The following is a 19,471-nucleotide window of genomic DNA, read 5'->3' on the forward strand; positions in this document are numbered from 1 at the left end:
CACGGTCCCAACATGCAGCTCGCCCCAGCCCTTCAGGAATACCAGTGCCCCGTTGGTCCTGGCGTTGCCCCGCAGTGTCTAGGCGGAGGGGCCAGCAGGGAGTGCTCGTAGCCTCAGGGGCCTCGGAGTGCACTTAGTGGATTTGTGCCCTGAGCTGCTCCTGGCACTTAGGGGTCAGTGACCCTCTGGGAGGACAGCTTCAGATAAAAGCTCAGATCACAGCCCCCCGGGACACTCTTTCTCATCGCTGACCCAGGGCACGGTTGACAGTGTCCTGTGGCTCCTCCCCTGCTGCGTGTCCTCCCCGCACTCAGAGCCTCACGGCTGGAGGCAGGTGGCAGACACCCCCAGACCGTGTGCTGACAGCCCAGGCCTGTCTGATGGCAGCTCCTGCCCAGCGTGTGACCCCCACCTCTTGTGGCTGCGGGGCGGCCAGGGTGGGCCGGGGACGCTGTCCTGGGTGGGGCCTCTGCATGCCTTCCCGAGGGTACCAGGTGTCCCCTCACGCCAGTGGTGGCCTGTGATGATTTCTTTCGTCTCCTTGCAGAGAGTGCCTGGAGCGGCCGTGTGAGGCAAGCCCAGTCTGTGTGTACATGAGGGATGAGGTAGGTGAGCTGCCTGGCCCCGCCCGCCTGGCCCGCGTCCCGCCGCCCGCTCCCAAGTCGCTGCACGGGCCCAGCCCCACTTTCCAATCTGGAAAATTCACTCTCCCTCAGACCCGCCTTCAAAGCCGCGGCTGGGGAGACAGCTCTGAAAGCACGATGTGTTTCATGGAAGGAGAGCAGAGTGCTGGCTCCGGGGGAGCTGACCACGGGCCGCCCGGCTGCTCCCAGAGCCTCCCTCAACACCCTGTTTGTTTTCTCAGCTTCTCTCAAAGCCCAAGAGTCACAAAAGTGGTTTCATTTTAATAAATATTTGCTTTGCTCTGTGTTTTGATCTTTTTCAAAACCGAGTGCAGTGTGGTGCAGGCTCAGCCTTGGCACTGAGGTCCTGCCTGTCTCCGCCCGTCCACCCGCCCGTGACGGGGGACCTTCCTGGCACTCAGTCCCCTGGCTCACAGGGGCTTTTTGTTTCGACCCTGGCTGAGCGCCCTTTCCTGGCCCGGGGTGGCCACTGTCCCCGAGGGGCCCTAGGAGGGTCCTGGTGTGGATGGGACACGCCTACTTCTTTATCCCTGTTTGAGGTTCTCTGACCCAGGGCAGTGAGGGGTGGGACCTGGGGGGGATGTGTCCTTCCCTGGAAGAGATGGACCACTCAACCTCAGGCACCTGGGCCCAGACTGGACCAGCTGCTCAGAGGGCCAGTCAGCTGGTCAGATGTGGTTAACCCAGGCCCGAGTCCTACCTGTCCAGGCCTTGGATGGGGCAGGGTGGGGGAGACAGATGCAGACCAGCGAACAGATGCTTGGGTGCAGATGAGGTTGGGGTGTGGGAGGCTGGTGCTGAGCTGGGGCCATCTGGGGAGACCCTGTGGTGCCAGTGATATTGGTGCCCAGGCTGGGGGTGGCAGCGTGAGGTGGGCTTGGCAGGTGGGCAGGGCCCATGGCGCCTTCACCCAGGTCAGGTGAGGGAGCTTGTCGGCGGGGGATCAGTGGATATCTTGGGCACACCTGTCCTGTTCCCTCCTCACAGGTGACCGGCAGAGCTGCCTTGCAGGGCACGACGCTGCAGTCTCTGGGCCTCACGGGGGGCAGCGCCATCATCAGGTGGGCGGGCCTCTGAGTCTTGTTTTGTGGAAGAAGTGGGGTCTCAATGGAAAGGAAACAAGAAATGTGGAAAAATAGAAGAGAGAATGTGCCCCTGCAGGTCTTCGCCCCTTGATCTGAGGCCGCTGCCGGTGTCTTCTCCCGCCTGTGGGTTGGGGGTTTGGCACCGTGGGGTGAAGTGGCCCATGGGGTGCTTAAAGGTTCATAGGCTGTGGCTGAGACCCAGCAGTGGGCACGGGCTCTGCGTGTGGAGTTTCACCTGCTTTCTGGGCCTCCCCCTCAGGTTTGCCATGAAGCAACGAGACTCTGCCGGCAAGCCGGAGCCTGGGGGGTTGAAGAGTGAAAGGCCGGCAAGCCTGGCCCCCTCCGCACCAGCTGACCAGGCAGCTGGCAGCCCTCTGCTTCCGTCGAGCTCAGCAGGGCTCAGCCGCGGCGACGGGAGCCGTCAGGATGAGACAGGCCCCTCAGAGGCTGGCCACGTGGATAGCCTGGGCCCAAAGCCGGTGGATGCTCAGGCGAAGCCGATCTTAAAGGAGCCTGCACCTGCCCCCTTCGTTCCATTCTCGGGTGGAGGACAACGACTGGGGGGCCCGTCTGGGTCTTCGAGGACTCCGATGTCACCTTCAGCCAAATTGCCAAAGTCCTTCTCTAGCCCTGGAGGCCCCTCCAAGCCAAAGAAGTTGAGGCCTGGCCAGGAGCCCCAGCCGGAGCCAGAGCCGGAGCCGGAGCCGGAGCCGGTAACGGGGCACTGGGGGTCCTTTCTCCTGGCCGCGCCTGCCCTCTCAGTGGGTCTGGTCTCTGGGCGCGTTTTCCTTTTCTTGGGGAAGTGGTTTTTTGGGTTTGTTCTGTGGCCTCGGAGCCGTCGCCCTCCACCCTCTGCCTGGGCTGGGGGTCTTGACTGGCTTTTGACGTGGTTGTGGCTTTGGCCACGTTGAGTCCTGAGCCGAGCGACCCCGCAGCACATTGACTGTCCTCCCCGCTAGCCAGCGTGTGCGCGACGTGCGGAGTGGTTTTAATGTTGCCCTCGACCAAGCAAGAGGGAGACGGTGTTTGCTCGCTCTTCACACGCTGAGCCGGTGGGGTGCTTGGTGTCTCTGGGGGGACTTCTTTGGCGTGGCCAGCTGCCTCAGGGTGGTTGGGGGAAGGGAGTGTATCTTTCGCCGACTGGGTGAAGTTGCGAGGTGAAAGGACATTGGCGAGGCCCTGGCACACCTCCAGCACGGTGTCTTCCCTTCTGGGATTGGCTTCATCGAGGTACAGTTTACGCACGGACACACCTGCCATCAGTCCAGCGTTGGGCACTTTGTTTGTTTGTTTGTTTGTTTTTAATGATTGGCTCCTGAGCTAACATCTGTTGCCAATCTTTTTTTTTCCTTCTTCTCCCCAAAGCCCCCCAGTACCTAATTGTATATTATAGCTACAAATCCTTCTGGTTGTGCTGTGTGGGATGCTGCCTCAGCGTGACCTGACAAGCGGTGCCATGTCTGTGCCCAGAATCCAAACCGGCGAAACCCTGGGCCACCTAAGTGGAGTGCGCGAACTTAACCACTCAGCCCTGGGGCCAGCCCTGGGCGTGTTTTGCAAACAGCACGCTGTCATCTTGATGGCTGGGTCTGTCTTTGAGTGCTTCTGACTCGAGGTGTCACCTTGGCCTGCTTGTCCCTGAATCTCACACCCTGACCCGCAGTGACGTCCACTCCTGTCCACTCTTCTGACCACACACTGACCTGAGAGGTGAAAGGGACCTCGCACTTTGGGTCAGGCTGAGCAGACAGTGACAGGTTGGGGTGCAGCCCCCAGAGCAAGGGGACCCCCGGGTAGGCGGTGCCTCTGCAGGAGCCCGGCATGTAGTGGGCAGGCTCTCAGCGTCACACCAGCGTCCACCTCCCCTGCCATCCGATGGTGCTAGCTGTCTCTGGTCCTTTATGGGTGAGGCTGGCCTCGCCCGGGACTGGCCCTGGCTGGCTGCAGCCACGTCGGAGTTCCTGAGAGGGAAGAGAGGCATGGGCTGCCCATCGGGTTGGTTCTCACACTGGGTCCTGTTGCAGAACTTTCTACTTGAGGGGCCACTGGGCCTGTGTCCAGTTGGGATTTCATGGGTCACACAACAGGGCTCCTGCTGTCGTCTTTGTGAAGCCGTAGCCAGATGGTGTTGGTCCAGGTGCCGCACTCATAGGTCCCTCTGTGTGACTACTCCCTCGGTGGCGTTCACAGACCCATTGCCCCATTATCAGTAAAGACATGTGACAGATTCCCTGGGTGTTTTGGGCTCCTGGATTGCCCCAGGTGCCCCTGCCTCCTTGGTGTGATTCCTGAGAAGGTCTTTCCCTCTGGCTAGCACATCTCTCGAAGAGTTAGGAACACTAATAGAGAGACCTGACAGTGACACCGGCCTGGGTTTCCAGCCTGGGCTGCATGTTGTCACCTGTGGAGTCCCCTGAGGCTGCACAGCTGTGGGTGGGTGTCACCTGTGAGATGCCTGGGGCTTCTGGTTCTCGACCTTCCTCCCCCTTCCCTTCCTGCAAAGTGGCTTCATCCCACCTGTGTCATGCACTTATGCACAAGATCCACTCTCCATGTTCTGTGATAAGAAGGGTCCCACTGCTGGGAAAAATTCCTTTTCACAAATCACCTCTCCAGATGCTGGAGAGCCATTGCAGGACTCTTAAGCGAAGCGACCTGAAAAACTACTTAGAACTGTCCCATGGTGGAGGGGGAGCTGGTCCGAGTGAGGACAATGAGTCTTGACCCAGGCTGTGGAACGCTGTTGGTTTTTATGCCAGGCAGCCTTGCTCATTTCCTTTATTAGTTCCAGTAGTTTCTTAGTTTCAGTCGTAGTTTCTACAAACAATGTCAGTTTTTTCTTTTTCCTTTGTGTCCTTACTTCTTTCCGTTTTCCTTTTGTATTGCAGTGATTGTGTCTCCAGTATTTGTTGAATAGGAGCAGTTTTAGTGAGCGTTCTTGTCCTGACCTTGACTTTAAAGGGAATAATGTGTAGTTTATCTGTGAAGGGTGATTTGTGCTGTGAAAAGCCTTTGTCAAGTTAAGAGAGTTTCTATTCCTATTTTTTTTAGAGTTTGCTTTATCATAAGTGGGTTTGGAGCTTTATAAACTGCTTCTTCCGCAGGATAATTTGATGTCACCTTTCTCCTTCAGTTCATTCACGTGGTGGGGTTTTGGATAGATTTCCCCGTCAAGCCATCCTTGCATTCCGGGGATCAGTCTAGTTTCAGTGATGTGTTTCTTTTTTAGCTACATGGTTAGTCGTGGTTAACTAATATTTCAGTTCAGGGTTTTACATCTGTGTTCGTAAGTGCAACAGACGACAGAGGTGGTGCTGCTGAAGCCCGCTGCCGGGCATCCTGTCTCTTCTGGAGCCCCCTCTCTTTTGCTTCCAGGCCACACACCTGGGGAGGGTAGAGGGTGCTGGGGTGGTGGGGGAAGCTCGGCCCTGGAACAGAGCCTGGGTCCCTGCAGAGGATAGGTGGCTGGGATTTGCTCCTGCTCCCTGAACCACTCTTGATGTGTTCTTGCTGAGTGGAGGAGGGGAGGAGATGGGGGGGAGCCAGTCCCAAGTCCCGTGAACCTCCATCCTGGGGAGGTGGTGGCAGTGGTACCCCAGCCCTTTGGGGGCCCCACTGGCTTCTATGCTGATGTTTGGGTCACATTAGAAACCAGTATGCAGCCCTCAGTCTCATGGCCTTTGTCACCTGGGCCCAGAATCAGCAGATGAAAGCAGACCCATGGGGTTGGGGTGAGCTGATGCTGGGGGCCTGACTCACTCTGGGCCTGCTCTTCCTAGGTGCCCCTGGGTTTGGGGGCCAGACCCTGGTGCTGGGGCTGGCTGTTCCCTCCTACCCTAAAGGTACAGGGGTGCATGGAGTGGGGCTGCTAGGCCCCTGGCTCTCCTGACCCGGGCAGGCCCTGGTTCTCTGTGTCTCCTGGGAACCTGCTGATGGCCTGTGGGGCTCTGGGGTAGGGTTGGGGCCTGGGCTTATGCTTGCCCAGTAGGTGGTTGCTGTCCAGGCACAGGATCCCAGTGCAGCCCCAAGTGCTGACCCCAGGGCCCCAGGCAGGAGGGGTCCTGGGGAGGGTCCGCCTGGCCGCCAGCAGCGTGTGCCTTTGATCTGGGAGCCCCAGCAGCTGGTTGATTGTGGAGCGTCCCCCACCCGCCCGCCTGCCTCGCGCCTCCTGTCACTAACAGCCGCACACCCAGAGGGCCGCTGGCCACATGGTGTCTGTTTTGTGTCCCTTTTCAGTCCTGGGGGAGGGGAGAAGGGAACAAAACAGAACTTTGGGGGAACTTCAAAGGCACACTTCAGTATCAAAAAGAGCTTCCAAGTCTCCCAGTAGTGTTTTGCCTGTGTGTGGTTTTTAGATTTAAATAAAGAGTCAGAAGAGACAGGATAAAATATAGGCAGGTCCTCTGCTGAGGCCCAGGATGGTTTACAGACCCGGGCGGCTCCCCTGCCTTTGATGTCAGAACATTAATTATTAGAAGGTAGTTTTACTGGCCATCAGAATCGGGTGCCGGGAGAGGCTGGGGCTGCCCAGCGGCCCCTGGCCTGTCCTTTGAAGTCCTTCCGCTGGCCCGGGAGGCCGTCCTGCAGCTCTGTGCGTGGCCAGGCTGCAGTCCCAGCAGGCGCCCCCCATACAGCAGGCGTGAGGATCCCTGATCAAAGGCCTTGACCCCCTGGGCAGGGCGGGCAGCTGACAGCAGTCTCCCTTGCCTGCCCACACCTTCTAGGGGGTAGTTTCTCCCCCACAAAGATGGGGACCTCAGGACTTCCTCAGCGCCTTGCACCCCTGTCTCACAGCAGGCGTCAGCCTTGCTTCTGGCTGTCCCTGCTCCCTGGTTTATGAGCCTGGTCAGGGCCTGGGGGCCAGAGTGGACCGAGCATGGCTTCTCTTGCTGCCTTGCCACCCTTTTCCTTCTCAGGGCACTTGCCCATGATGTCCCCCACCTGTGTGCCCAGGGCATGGTGCAAGCCTCTTCCTGCTGTGCCCAGTGTTTATGGACATCCCCTAGGCTCTGGTGATAGCCCAGGGGCCCAGCTGTCCTGAGAGACGCAGCCGGGACCTTGATTGGAATGCCCACTGAGGTTTGTTGGCAGATGGTCAGTGGCTTTGAAGGCACTGGCTGAGTCTCATGGCAGCTTTTGAAGCCTTGTGATGGGCAGGTGCCCTCCAGCCATCTCTATCTCACTGTGTCTCAGCCATGACTGGACTTGGGGGAGAGACAGATGCTCAGCCTGTGAGCCAGAGTGGAGAAGGTGTGTGCAGGGTGCTCTGGCCACCAGAGCACCCCTGCAACCCCAGAGCTGGCCAGGTGGCCTCCTGTGGATGGGGGCCTTGGAGACCAGGTTTGCAGGCCCCCATCCTGATTGGGCCTGAGGGGCTCTCTGTGGGCTTGTTCCTGGCCTTTTGGTCTGGTTTGGTATCCGCCCCTCCAAGGCGTGCTGACCTTGGGCCGCGTGGTCCCCGGGCTCCCCAGGGGCAGCTGCCAGGTCTGTGGCTGAGGAGACCCTGCACTACACTCTGCATTTATTTATTTCATTACTTTGGGCATTTCATGTGCCTTATCGGCAGTGGTACAGGCCTGGCCCTGCCATGGGTGCACGGGAGCTGCTCAGCTTTAAAATATGCCAGTGTCGCTGCCATAGCCCCATATTTAGCTACCCTGATCTCTTCTTTTTAAATCGCTTCTTTTGCTTCTTCTTCTTGGAAGGGTGGGCAGACCCAGGAGTGGGTGCTGGGCCCTGGGCTGGATGAGGCACTGTCTCTGCCTGGTGCTGGCTGGTGGGTGAGGGCTCTGCCCGAGGCCGCCCTGCGCGGCTGCGTCTCTGCGAGCTTCGTGGCCAGGGCTTTGGGTGTTCAGAGGAGTTCCCGCCTGCAGCCTTGCCCAGCATCAGGCCTGGCCTTGCGCTCTGCCACAGCCCTCCCTGCCTGCGTGTCTGGAGGCCTTTGATGGGGTCCACGTGCTCCAGCGCTCCCTCCAGAGGGTGGCTGGCTCTGTGAGTAACTCGGGAGGTTTGGCCGGTGTCCCTCCAGCACTGATTCATTGAAGCTCCAAGCCTCAAGGGGAAGCGCTTCACATTCCTTCTTACCCAAAACCATTGTCAGAGGACAGTCTGGGTCGAGAGTGAGGTGGGGGGGGGGGCAGGGAGGGAGGGAGAAAAACAAGAACCCTTACAGGGAAGCTGGAAAATCTGGGGTTGAGGTCACCTCCAAATAGTCTTTACATTTTTTCTCCATGTGTCATCACGTCCTGGAAAGTTACTGTCAAGAAAAGGAAACCTTAGTGGGCAGTGAGGCCGCTTCTGACATGAGGGAAGCCCTGTGTGTCCAAGTGGATCCTGAGCCACTCATGTGGCGGCTGCTGGAGCATGTCCACCCAACTGTCCGGGGATGCATTGGGCCCCTGTCTCAGCCCATCCCTGGCCCTGTCCCCTCCGTGCCTGGTCCGTGGCTGTGTGTGCAGCCACGTGGAACCTGGCATGGACGGAGGGTGGGCAGCGCCTTCGTCCCTTCATCCCCTTGGGTCTTCCTTGCAGGGCCCGTCCCAGTGTGGCAGGGGCTCTTTCTGAGGGCAGCAGTAGCTGTCCACAGCTGACTGTCGGTCACCAAGTCTCCACCTCTAAATGGCCCGGATGTTGGTCCAGCATCTGTCCGGCTTTGCACTGTCACCCAGGGCCCACAGAGGGTGCTCCTGTCCCTCTGTCTGTCAGAGGGTCTTGTCCTGCCTACATGCCTCCCAAGACCCTGGCCAGTGTCATCCAGTTCACAGACTGCCTCCCCTCCTTCCTGGGTTTCTGGATGTTTCCTTGTCTGTAAGACCCTTGGTGGAGGCTGGGACCTGGAGGTCTGTGCCAGCGTCCTGCATTTGCGGGAAATGAGCCCACAGCCTGGGCATTTCATCAGGAGAATTGGATCTCTCATGGCTGCCCCCTTGGAGTCCACAGACACTGGCACACCTTCCCCTCAGGATCGTGTCTGTGCTTCAGCTTCTTCCTGTGCAGTCATGATAGACCCCCTGCTCTGGGGGCTGAGACCCTGTGCTGGGCCTCCGACTGGTTGGCCTCTGGCTGCGCCCCTGTCGTTCTGCCTGTCCTCTCGCCACCGCCACGGTGTCCGGGGCACTGGGGGAGGAATCGACCCCTCTGGCTCTCCCCGGGCCAAAGGGATGGGGGCCTGGGGCTGTGTCTTTGGAGACTGGCAGCATTCAGGAGCTTGAGTTGAGGAGGTGGAAAACCAACGCCTTCGCAAGGATGGCCCAGGCCTGGTGACGTCGAGTTCTTGGTGGAGGCACCGTCCTCTGTGTGGCTCCCTGCAAACCTCTGGAGCCAGTCTGGAGACTTAGCCATGAAGGCCAGCTGTCAGAAGGCCAAGAAGGTTCCAAGCTCTGTCTTCTCAGCCCAGAGCCTGTGACCCTGCCAGCGTCCTCGTGCGCCTGCTGGGAGGTTCATCTTGGGGCCCCCTCCCGGCCCTGGAACTGTGGCCCTTGGCCAGCTTGCGGGAACTCCTTCCCGGAGTGAGGGCCGGGGCGCTGCGCCGTTCCCTCGTGGCTGCTGCCGTGTGTGCTCTTTTTTCCTAACAATGTCTCGTTCTAGATCTCTATTCTCCATCCAGAAACATCTGCATAAATGCACCTAGGATGGGGCCATGTGTAATAACTGCCCATGACCGGGAAGGTGGGTGAAGGACAGCACGTGAGGGCCAGGTTGCCAGCAGAGCGTCTGAAGTGAGCAGGGCCAGGGCTGGGCCCAGAGGCTGCTGGCTCTGGCCTCCCCCAGCGCAGGGTGTGCCCTGCAAGGCCCCGCACCCCGCACCCCACTGCTGCCGCCTGCTCCTCCTCAGCCCCTCTTCTCAGTGGTGGAAAGGCTCTCCTGGGGAGGCTCAGTCAGGGCGTTTCATTTGGCGGCAGCACGACATTTCCCACCAACCCAGCTACCGACATCAGTCCTTCGTGTGGGACAGGGCCCAGCAGGGCCAGGACGTGGCAGCAGCTCTGGGCCTCGAGTGGTCTGGCCTTGGGGCTCTGGTGGGCAGCAGAGACTGCTGGGCATTCTGGCTTCTATGCCCAGAGGAAGGGAGGCCCCAGGGCCGCAGGGCATGTGGAGAGTTTGTGTCCTGAGGTTGCTCTTGCCTGGCACTCTTGTTTCTGTGTGGCACCCTGGCCCTTGGCTTCAGTTTAACAGACAGGCTTCCGGAGAAGAGTGGAGACCTGAGAGGAGGGGTGGGAATGGACAGTAGATCCAAGACAGAGGAGTTTTGTCAGTTTTATTTTCTGACAAAATGTCAGTGGCTTCTGAGCAGCGTGAAGACAGTGGCTGGTGTCACTTGTATTCCCCAATCTGCAGGTGGCCCAGGGAGAGGGCTGTGGGCCTTGGGGTTATTGGCACTGCCAGCGGCCTGCAGTCCTCCTGCTCACCCGCAGGCTGTGCCATGGAAGTGCCAGGGAGGACGGGAAGGCCAGAGTGGCCACTTGCTCCCTGGGGCTGGTTTTGCCGACCATGTCCTGAGGTCAGGGGGCCCATCTGGATGGTCAGGCTCAGCTCAGTGCCACAGACTGCACATCAGCCGATTGCAGGGTTCTCAGGGTGACTGCCCTGCCCAGGGCTGGGTCCTCCAAGGGAGGGACTGAGACAGGGTGGTACCAGAGCCTGCTCATTGGCCCGGGGCCTTTGTGCTTGAGCTCCCGCGGACCTGGCACTCGTGACATGGCAGCTCCCAGCTCAGGCCATCCACATTCTGCCCTTGCCTTCCCCAGGAGCCCAGGCGAGCTCTTGGTCCTTCTGGAATGCAGGCGCCATGGCTTGAGGGGGCAGCCTGGCGCCTGGCATCTTCTTATAAAAGCCCTGGTGGAGACTGCCTGCGGTGGCTGCAGGGTGGTTGTGGCTTTGAAGGGGTAGTCAGGGACCTCAGTCAGCCATCTACAGGCCCCACTGCCCAGGCCTCGGCCGGCCCTTCCTGGCCACTTGCATGGCGCCCTGAGATCAGAGGGGCTTCCTGGTGAGAGCCCACCTCCCTTCACAGTGGGAGAGCCACACTGTGAGGTGTGCTGCAGCCGTGCACTCAGTGGACTGTGGGGACCTGCCCATGGGGACGGTTAGGCCTCGGGTGTGGCTGGGGGCAGCCCTGCAGACACCTGGCAGGTGTGTTGCACTGGCTGGTTCCCAAACACTAGGCAGCCGGCCCTCAACTGGCCTGGGCCTGGCCATCGCCGGGGCGGTGAGTTTAACTGTTAGAGTAGGTGGGGCTGTGGCCGGGCTGGGCTGCATGGAAGGCTGCAGGAAGGGACAGTGTTGGAAGTATGTTCCCAGAGCCCGCCAAGCCCCTGTCTGGGTGTCAAGAAGCAGAAGGTGGGATTCCCATGCTGAAGTGGGGGTTGGGAGGTGAGGGGCGGAGAGCAGAGGGCGTGGTCTCGCCTCCAAGGGCTCGCGGCCATTTTGTGCAAGGGAGGACAGGACCTGGTGTGGGCCCTGCCGGCCTAGCTGCCCACCTCGGTCAGGCCCTGCTCGACGGGCGGCGTCCCCCACATGGTCACTCGGGCTGCACTCACCCACCCTGAGGTGCTGCGAGCAGAGCAAGCCCTGCCTGGTAATTTCCACCGTCATTGCTGCCGATTAGCAGTGACACCGTCCCTTCCTGTATCCCCAGGTTGGGCAGAGGAGGGCCAGGCCATTCCCCTGGGGAGGGGAGGTGGAGTCAGCCTGGTGTGGGACCAGTGGTTGTCAGGTTTCTGCCAAACCTCTAATTTGTGGCCTGTCACTTCCCCTGCTCTCTGGTGGAGCCCCTGATGTGGCCACTTTGGGGGGATCCTGACAGCAGGCAGCTCCCTGGGCCTCTTGTGAGGGGCCCCTCACGGACATAGGTGTGAGCAGAGGAGCTACTGGGGAGGCTGGCCCTGCCCAGCTGCCACTCACCTGTGAGGGGCCACAGGGCACCAGCCCACCCGGCTAAGCCACATGCCCTGCTGGTGAGCGAGGTCTCCATGTTAGTGTTGCCGAGCAGGCAGGCCTGAGGGGGCTCTGGTCCTAGACAGGCTTGGCCTGGGGTGGGATCCCGTGGCCCACTGTCCATACCCCACCTTAGAGACCTGGTCCTGGCCATGGGCTGACAGGTGGGGCCGGTGAGGGTGTGCGCTCAACTCGGGTCTGCACGGCCACTCCAGCTGCGGGGCCTGGGTAACCCAGCCTCCTGGGAGCCTGCATCAGCTGAGCCTTCTGTCTGCCCAGCCAATGGACAGAGACCCCGTGGTGTGCCATCCTGACCTGGAAGAGCTGCTCCAGGCCTGGCCTGCAGAGCTGCCTGACGAGTTCTTCGAGGTGACTGTGGACGACGTGAGAAGACGCCTGGCCCAGCTGAAGAGTGAGCGGTGGGTGTGCCCCGGCCCCTTTGGTGTCTCCCTGCTTCCCACTTTGGATCCCGGACACCCATGCCCTTGGCAGCACCTCGGTGGGTGTGGGGGCCCAGGCATGGGGTTCCTCGTCAAGCCCTCTATGGGGAAGCAGCCTCTAGAACCTGGGGTGGAGCAAGGGAGAAATCCAGAGTCCAGCTGGTGTGAGGCCTCTGCTCTGGCTGGGGACATCGCCACCGTCACCACCCCTCCCCCCTGCAGGAAGCGCCTGGAAGAAGCCCCCCTAGTGACCAAGGCCTTCAGGGAGGCTCAGATGAAGGAGAAACTGGAGCGATACCCAAAGGTGCACAGAGGGCCTGGTGGGTGTCTGCACGTGGCTCTGAGCTGGGGCCTCCTGTGGCTTCCGCAGGGAACACGCCACTGGCTGTGGTCACCTGGGCTTCACCTGAGGCCTGCACAGCCACAGTTCGTTGATGAACCAGTCAACCCCATTCCATGGTGAAAACAAACGTCATCGTTGTTTACAGATGCGCACAGGGGTACTTGACTGGTCCTTGTGGCCAGTCTGTGGCATGGCGAGCTGAGGCCGCAGTTCCAGCCAGGAGCACTGGGGGGACAGCCAGGGGCAGGGGCAGCTGGCACTTCTACCTGCCCCTGTCCTGGTGTTTGCTGGCCTGGGGTGGGGGGCCTGGCCATCGTGGGCTGAGGGGTGCAACTGCCTTCCTATACCTGGGCCGGGCTCTGGGTGTCCTGCTGACAACTCGGCTTGTCTCGGCCTAGGTGGTCCTGAGGGTCCTGTTCCCTGACCGCTATATCCTGCAGGGCTTCTTCCGGCCCAGTGAGACAGGTAAGCAGCCCCATCTGGGAGGATGGGGGTCTCTCTGAGCCCCTCCTGGCTCTTTCCTTCCAGGCCGTGGGACTGTGGCCACCTGGTCTTTGGGCTCTAGGAAGACAGATGTTTCAGGGTGCTGTTGTCTCCGTGGGGCAGGCAGTAGGCTCTGAGCTTGCAGAGTGTGTCAGGGGTCAGATGTTCACTAGGCCAGCCTGGCGGTGCCCGTAGTACTGGGTCCCCCTTGCAGCCACCTGTTCTGGGCTTGGCAGGACAGAGGGGCACTCAGAGGGAGGGTGGGCCCAGAGCTCCCCCTCATCCAATGGTGGGTCTCTTGCCTGGGGCTGCAGCTCACCTGGAAGGAAGGAAGCAATGCTACCAATTCTGAGTGGGGTCCTCAGTGACCTGAACCCAAGACAGCTAGGGTGGCAGGCAGGTCCCTGAGGCCCCTGGGGGGCTGTATGACAATGCCATTGTACCCAGGACCTCCCCTGGGCAGAGCTTAGGACTGGATGGTGGGCAGGGAGGGATGCTTCTGCAGCAGGGTAGGAATCTTGGTGGCGGTCTGCACTACGGTCCAGCAGGGTCAAGCATCTCAGGGTACTGTGGAAGGACCCAGCTTGAGTTCCTGAAACCACTGGGCTTTGATTCAGCCTGAAGGTGAGAGCAGTGTCTGTAGCACCTGAGGCCCAGGAGGCCCAGCCGCCTGGGGCTGGTGGCAAGTCCCCCAAGGCTGGCCTGGCGGGCAATGGGGGCATGCGGAGAGGTTGGAACTGGCTTGTCCTGTCCCACAGTGGGACGGGCCCTGCAGCAGGTCTGAGCTCAAGGCTCGTGCCCGTCTCTGGAGCCCCTCTGCTGACCCTGTCCGTCCTCCTCCAGTGGGGGATCTGCGGGACTTTGTGAGGAGCCACCTGGGGAACCCCGAGCTGCCGTTCCACCTATGTGAGTGCTTCTCCAGGACCTGCTCATGCTCAGGTTTCCATGACCCCTGGTCCCTCCCAGTTGGGGTTAGAAGCAGCTTTTTCCATAGAAACAGTGTCGTGGGGCAGACAGGTCCTGTGGCTGGCCCGTCCGACCGCGTGAGGCCCACTGGTGTCTAAGGACGAGTTGGGGAGAGAAGGCGGGAGGTCAGCCTTTCTCCTGCCTCAGTGCCCTGCACTGTCTGCTTCCCGCCTGGCCTCCCAGGGTCCCGGGAGCTGCAGGGAGATGGGGGATGGAGAGCTGTTGGTCTCCCTTGGAGGGCTTCTGGGTGGTAAGGGGTCAGGCCACCAGGCTGCACAGGGAACTGTCTGGGGCTGGGGTCCCCTGCAGGTGGGTCCACTCCAGGCCACTCCTTTGGCCTGTTGCCAGGGTTTTTGCAGCAGCAGAGAGGTGGGCAGAGGACTGTGAGCTGAGAGGGCTCTTCAGAAATATCCTTTCCTGAGGTTGTATGCCCTGGGCCTCCCCCCTTACCCTTAGGCTTGTCTTCCCTGGGGAACAGGAACAGGGGCAAGGGGCAAGGGGGCAAGGCGCTTCCTGACCCAAACAACCATCTTTCCGCAGTCATCGCTCCTCCAAAAACCATCCTGGACGACCACACGATGACCCTCTTTCAGGTACGGGCTGCCTGGCTGGGGGCGCTGCCTGATTGGGGAGGGCGAGGCTGAGGCTGGCGGGAGGAACGACCTGGCAGCTGCTGCAGGAGGATAAATATGCCTTTTAGCCAGTGGACTGGAGGGAGCAGAGTGCCTCTGAAGTTGGTTCTGGGGCTTTCCAGCCTCCTCCGCTTCCTGCCCTAGCAAGGGTGGGCCTGCCCAGCTGGCTGCCGGCCGTCCTGAGTGGGACTGCCTTCGAGCTGGGTGAGAAGGCATCGGCAGGTGGGGCTGCTGGAGTAGCCCCTGAAGGGTCAAGGGTCAGAGACCTCAGCTGCAGGTGGCTGGTTGCCCGAGAGGCCCCTGGGGTGCCAGCCACTGGGTAGGTTTGGGCCTGGGCTGGAGGGGCTGCTGCCAGGCCTGCCTCCGTGCTCCTGCCTCCCCCTGGACCCCTCGGCCTCTGCTGGGAATGCCATTGTGGGTCCTCCCCGCTACTGCAGCTGCTTCTGCCCCACCTTCCCATCAACCTCTAGGGCTCCCAAGGGTGAGGAGCATTGATGCAGTACCCCGCTGGGCTGCCTTCCAGAGCCAGGAGGAATGTTCTGTCCCATCGCCCCTGGAAGAGCAGCCTGGGGCCTCCCTAGCTCTCTGGTCTAATGGTTTTCTCTTCAAAGTCTCTTGAGATATTTTAATTAGTAACAGAGGCCGGCCCTTATTAAGTAGCCGGCAGGCCCTGAAGAGGTCTGAGTTAGGGCGAGGGGGTCTGCTTGCTGCCCGGGGCTGCCACCATTGTGGGGGAGATGGGGCAAGACCAGGCAGAGAAGCTGGAAGCTCACCAAGGAAAGGAGTTAAAGTGGGTGGGAGCAGGGCACTGTGCACTCCCCCCACCCCCTTCACAGCCCCCTTCTTCTGCAGACCCCGGGAGCCCCAGAGGTTCTGGGCCTCTTTCCTTCATCCCCGCCCATCCTCCCTGGCCAGCCTGTTGATAAACATTGAATTTGGAAGGTGCTTTGGGATGGAGAGGACCAGCGCCCAGGCCCCCCTCCCATTAGGAGCCCTGGGGTGCTGCCTGTCCCACCCACACGGCTGATTTCTGGTGACACTCTGCCCCTGCTACTAGCAGCCGTCTCCTTTCATCCGTCAGCTCAGCCTGGAGCCGCAGGGCCTCTGCGCCGGGTGGTGTCCCTGCCCGCCCGCGATCAGAGAGCTGGCAGCGTTCAGGGAAGGAAGCCTTCCTCCCTCCCGCGAGTGAGCGGGCGAGGAGGCCGCCGGCTTTCATGTCCCTGGCAGGGCTGTGTTCTGGCTGCTGGCTGCCCTGGAGGCTGCCTGGGGGCCGGCCCCGAGCTCTGGAGAGTGACAGCTTGGGGTAGGTGTAGGGGACGGCAGCCCAGCTGCCCTTTTTGGCCATTGGACCAGGAGAGTGTTTGCTGAGAGATGCTGAGGGTGAGGACAGGATGGGAGGATGCAGGCACACAGTTGGTGGGCACAAAGGCTCCCGGGGCCTGACATCAAACCTGCTTTCTGGGCCTGAGCCCCAGGGGCCCTTGCTCCACCCCCATCTTAGCCCCTGTGCCCACCACCTCATCCCGGGCTCAGGCATCTCCCTTAGCAGGACCTGAAGACCACCACAATCTGCAGGGACCTCCTCAGCCTGAGCAGATGGGTATCCCTTCCCTCCTGGTGGTCACAGTGGTCTTCTGTGCTTGTCCACTCAGCTTTTATTTGGTTGGGATTCCAGAGATGCAGCCAGTGGGCAGAGGGCTTCCAGCAGGTGCTGAGGGGAGGCAAGAAGACTGAGTTCCAGAAGAGCCACCCCGAGGGGCCCAGAGGACTCCCAGCTGGTCAGAGGGGTCTTCAAGGCTTCAAGCCCTGTAGCCCCCAGACAGCCTGTGCAGGTGGGCTTGAGCAGGGTCCTGTGAAATGGGAGCATGCCATCCTCCGCGGTGCTGTGGGGGTGGCCCCGCACCTGGTGGCTTGGCCCAGTTGGGGTCCAGCCACGCTGGGCCCAGGGAAAGTAGGGGTGCTGTCCTTCCCATGCTCCCTTCCTGCTTCCTGGCCACCCCCCAGCTTCCGGGTCTTCCAGGGCCCTAGGGCAGCCTCCGCAGACCCCAGGCCATCCTTCCACACGAGGCTTTGATCCCAGGCATTGCAGTGGGGTTTCAGAGCATTCACAGCCCTGATCTGTGTCCCTCGGCTTCAGCTGGTCTCAGTGTTCCTAGACCTGCCTTTTGAAGATTCTTCTTAACACCCACCACCCGACTCTGAGAGCTCAGGGCCAAGAGCAGAGGGGATGCACTCAGCTGACAGCTGTGGCCTTTCCACCAAGGGCTGAGGACACAGATCCTCAGGCAGCAGCATCGCTGCGACCTCGGGCCAGCTTTGGGGCTTGCAGCCCTGGTCCTCGGGTGCAGAGGTGGGAGTGGAGGGCAGGTTACGATGCTGGGGGGCTCTGGGGCCTTCTGCTAGAGCCTTGATTCTGCACTGCAATCAGCCCCAGCCTGGGAGGCCTCCAGGGGCATGGCAGGGGCAGTGTGACCCACCCTCGTCCCACACCTGTGCAGGTGAGGCCAGTCCCTGAGCAGAAACCCTCTGCCACCACCCCCACAGTTAGGAGCTCAGGAGAGGCACAGTTCCTGGACCCCCTCGGGCAGGATGTATAGCCCCTGGGGCAGTGCCTGCCCTGTGTGTGGGGCTTCATACTAGCTGGCACTGGCTCTTTCCCACCAGGCAAGAGCCAGTGCCGAAACAGGGAACCTGAGTGTTGGTGTTCAGGGTCTTGGCTGGTGGACTCCCAAAGGCAGCAGATCTGGGAAGTACCTGTTGGCCCTGGACTCCCAAAATAACTTGTCTCCAAGAGTCCCCCACTCCCCATGCCTGGGCCTGGGCCAGCTGAGGGTCCCCCCATGGTGTTCCCGTCTCCTGTCCAGCAGCTCACAGAGGGTCTGGCTGCTTCCCCTTAGCCTAAGGGTGGCCCACCTGGCTGCCCCCAAAGACCCCTACACACTCTGTTATTTGGGCAGTGTGGATGGGGGAGGGGAGGGGGCAGCACAGGCTGGGCCCTGGCCAGCAGCCACCCTGTGCCCCTCTGGCCTCCCTGGCCATTCCTTGCCCCACACCCCACCACGCAGTTCTGTGTGTCCGTTTGCATCTCCTCTGACCTGTCTGCCTCCTGCAGTCTCTGCGGAGGGTGGGGGCTTCCAGGCCTAGTTCCTGCCTTCAGCGTGTTAACTGTCCACCCCAGGAACTGGGCAGGAGGGAGAAGAGTGATTAAAAATGCCAGAGCAAACACACTACAAGAGCTTCCTGGCTGGCCGGTGCTTGGGGCTGGCCCCTGGAGGGTCCTCTGTGGTCTGACACCCTGGCCTGGCTTGCCCTGGGGTTGGTGCCAGAGGAGGAACAGGTGAAGCTGGCCTGGGGGCAGCTCGTGGGGACTGGGCAGCAGACTGTGCTGATGGCAGGGGCCTGGTGGGGGCCATTGCCCTCCTCAGCAGAGCCCTGGGCCTGGTGACTGTGGCTTGTTCTAGGTACAGTCCTCACGAGGCCACCATGGAAGTGGGGCACAGCCCACCCTCCCCGCTGGCCTCTGCCCACAGTGCCTACCTGGTGCCTTGCTGGTCCCCTAAGCTCCTCTCTGCCTCCCTGTAGGCAAACCTCTTTCCTGCTGCCCTTGTGCACTTTGGAGCCGAGGTGCCGACAGGTGAGTGGGGGTTCCTTGCTCTGCCCATCATTGTTGGCCAGCCCTGGGCCCTGTGTCCCAACTCATTGAATTCCCAGAGCAGGGGACTTTGAGTCTGGAAGGGAGACCTGTGGCCCAGATACACCAGTCCCCTACTCCCTGGGGGTTGTGGGCTGGGACAGCCATCTGTCGAGGCCAGGTCCTTTCCCAGAGCACAGTAGTGGTGGTGGGGGGCCCCCTCCTCCTCCGTGGCCTGAGGGTGGATTGGGTGTCTTGCAGGCCTCTACTTGGAGCCCAGGCTGTTGGAACACACCATATCCCCATCTGCGGCTGACGTGCTGGTGGCCAAGTGAGTGCCTGCAGAGGGGTGGGGGGAGCCCACTGCTATAGTGCCTACCGTCCTGCCCCTTCCATCCCCAGGTGCATGTCCAGGGCCCCCGGGACCCCGCCCCCGCTGCCAGCCCCTGACCCTGCACCCCTTGAGTCGAAGCCAGCTGCTGAGGAGCAGGCAGTGGGGCCCCCTGAGCTGAGCCCCGGGACAGCCCAGCCTGTGAGGAGGGATCTGGGCAAGGTGCCTAAGTGGCTGAAGCTGCCAGGTACTGTGGGGGGGTGGCCGGCTTGGGAGGGGCTGCAGGCCGGGGGCCCAGGACCCACAAGGTCATCCTGGTTTGTTTGTACTGCAGCCGGCAAGAGGTGAGAGCCGCCAGCCCAGAGGTGCCCGCTTTGCTGGCCGCTGGACCCCTCCCCACCCTGAGCAGGAATAAAGGCTCTAGCTTCTTTCCCAAACCCTCTTGAGACTCTCCTGTCCTCCTTTCTCCAGAAGAGGGCCTCTGGGTCCTCTGTCCCAGCCTTGTAGGCACAGGTCTCCAGCTGCTCCTGACCCTGGGGCCAGCCGGTCCTGCAGCCAGACTGGACCATGGTGTGGGCCGGGGGCCGCTTGCTAGGGCCTTGTTCTCATTAACAAGGGCCCAAGTGCCCTCCCTGAACCTCAGGCCGCCTCCTCTTGGTTTTTACCTAATTGACATCATTAATTACCCCTTCTCTGAGGTGTGAGAAGAAAGGCCTCCAGCCATCACCCGCCTGGCTGCGTCACAGGCCGCCTGGCTGCGTCACAGGCTGGGCTACCCCAGCCCTGGCGCAGAGGGGAAGACAGTGGGGCTGGGCAGGGCCAGCCTGGGGTTTCCCAGTGCCCTACCCGCCTGCCCCCGCCATCTGAGCACACTTCAAAGTGGCTGTGGGGCATGGGTTCTGGCACTTGTCGCCAGCCTCCCCCTTCAGGTCTAATTACTTCCACATGTTCCCAGTGCTTTGAAGCCCAGAGACTAGGGG

General features: G+C 61.1%; 1 protein-coding gene across 8 annotated transcripts in view; it reads left to right on the forward strand.

The window, feature by feature from the left end:
- The window catches only part of ASPSCR1 (ASPSCR1 tether for SLC2A4, UBX domain containing), a 31,039-nt gene extending 12,111 nt beyond the window's left edge, over window positions 1-18,928 (forward strand). For 4 of the 8 annotated variants that reach the window (XM_070483855.1, XM_070483853.1, XM_014864558.3 and 1 more), the window contains 12 exons: window positions 548-605; window positions 1,632-1,705; window positions 1,989-2,442; window positions 11,945-12,084; window positions 12,328-12,409; window positions 12,847-12,913; window positions 13,775-13,837; window positions 14,438-14,490; window positions 18,112-18,163; window positions 18,422-18,491; window positions 18,563-18,738; window positions 18,826-18,928. In XM_070483855.1, coding sequence (XP_070339956.1) covers window positions 548-605; window positions 1,632-1,705; window positions 1,989-2,442; window positions 11,945-12,084; window positions 12,328-12,409; window positions 12,847-12,913; window positions 13,775-13,837; window positions 14,438-14,490; window positions 18,112-18,163; window positions 18,422-18,491; window positions 18,563-18,738; window positions 18,826-18,839 — 1,303 coding nt within the window. In that variant the 3' untranslated portion in view covers window positions 18,840-18,928. Of the gene's footprint in view, window positions 1-547; window positions 606-1,631; window positions 1,706-1,988; window positions 2,443-11,944; window positions 12,085-12,327; window positions 12,410-12,846; window positions 12,914-13,774; window positions 13,871-14,437; window positions 14,491-18,111; window positions 18,164-18,421; window positions 18,492-18,562; window positions 18,739-18,825 lie in introns of all 8 variants that reach the window. The other 4 variants (XM_044744884.2, XM_044744883.2, XM_014864552.3 and 1 more) reach the window with 1 other exon arrangement.
- Window positions 18,929-19,471: the final 543 nt, after the last annotated feature.

Source organism: Equus asinus, chromosome 13, assembly GCF_041296235.1.
Source record: "Equus asinus isolate D_3611 breed Donkey chromosome 13, EquAss-T2T_v2, whole genome shotgun sequence".
Classification (NCBI taxonomy): domain Eukaryota; kingdom Metazoa; phylum Chordata; class Mammalia; order Perissodactyla; family Equidae; genus Equus; species Equus asinus.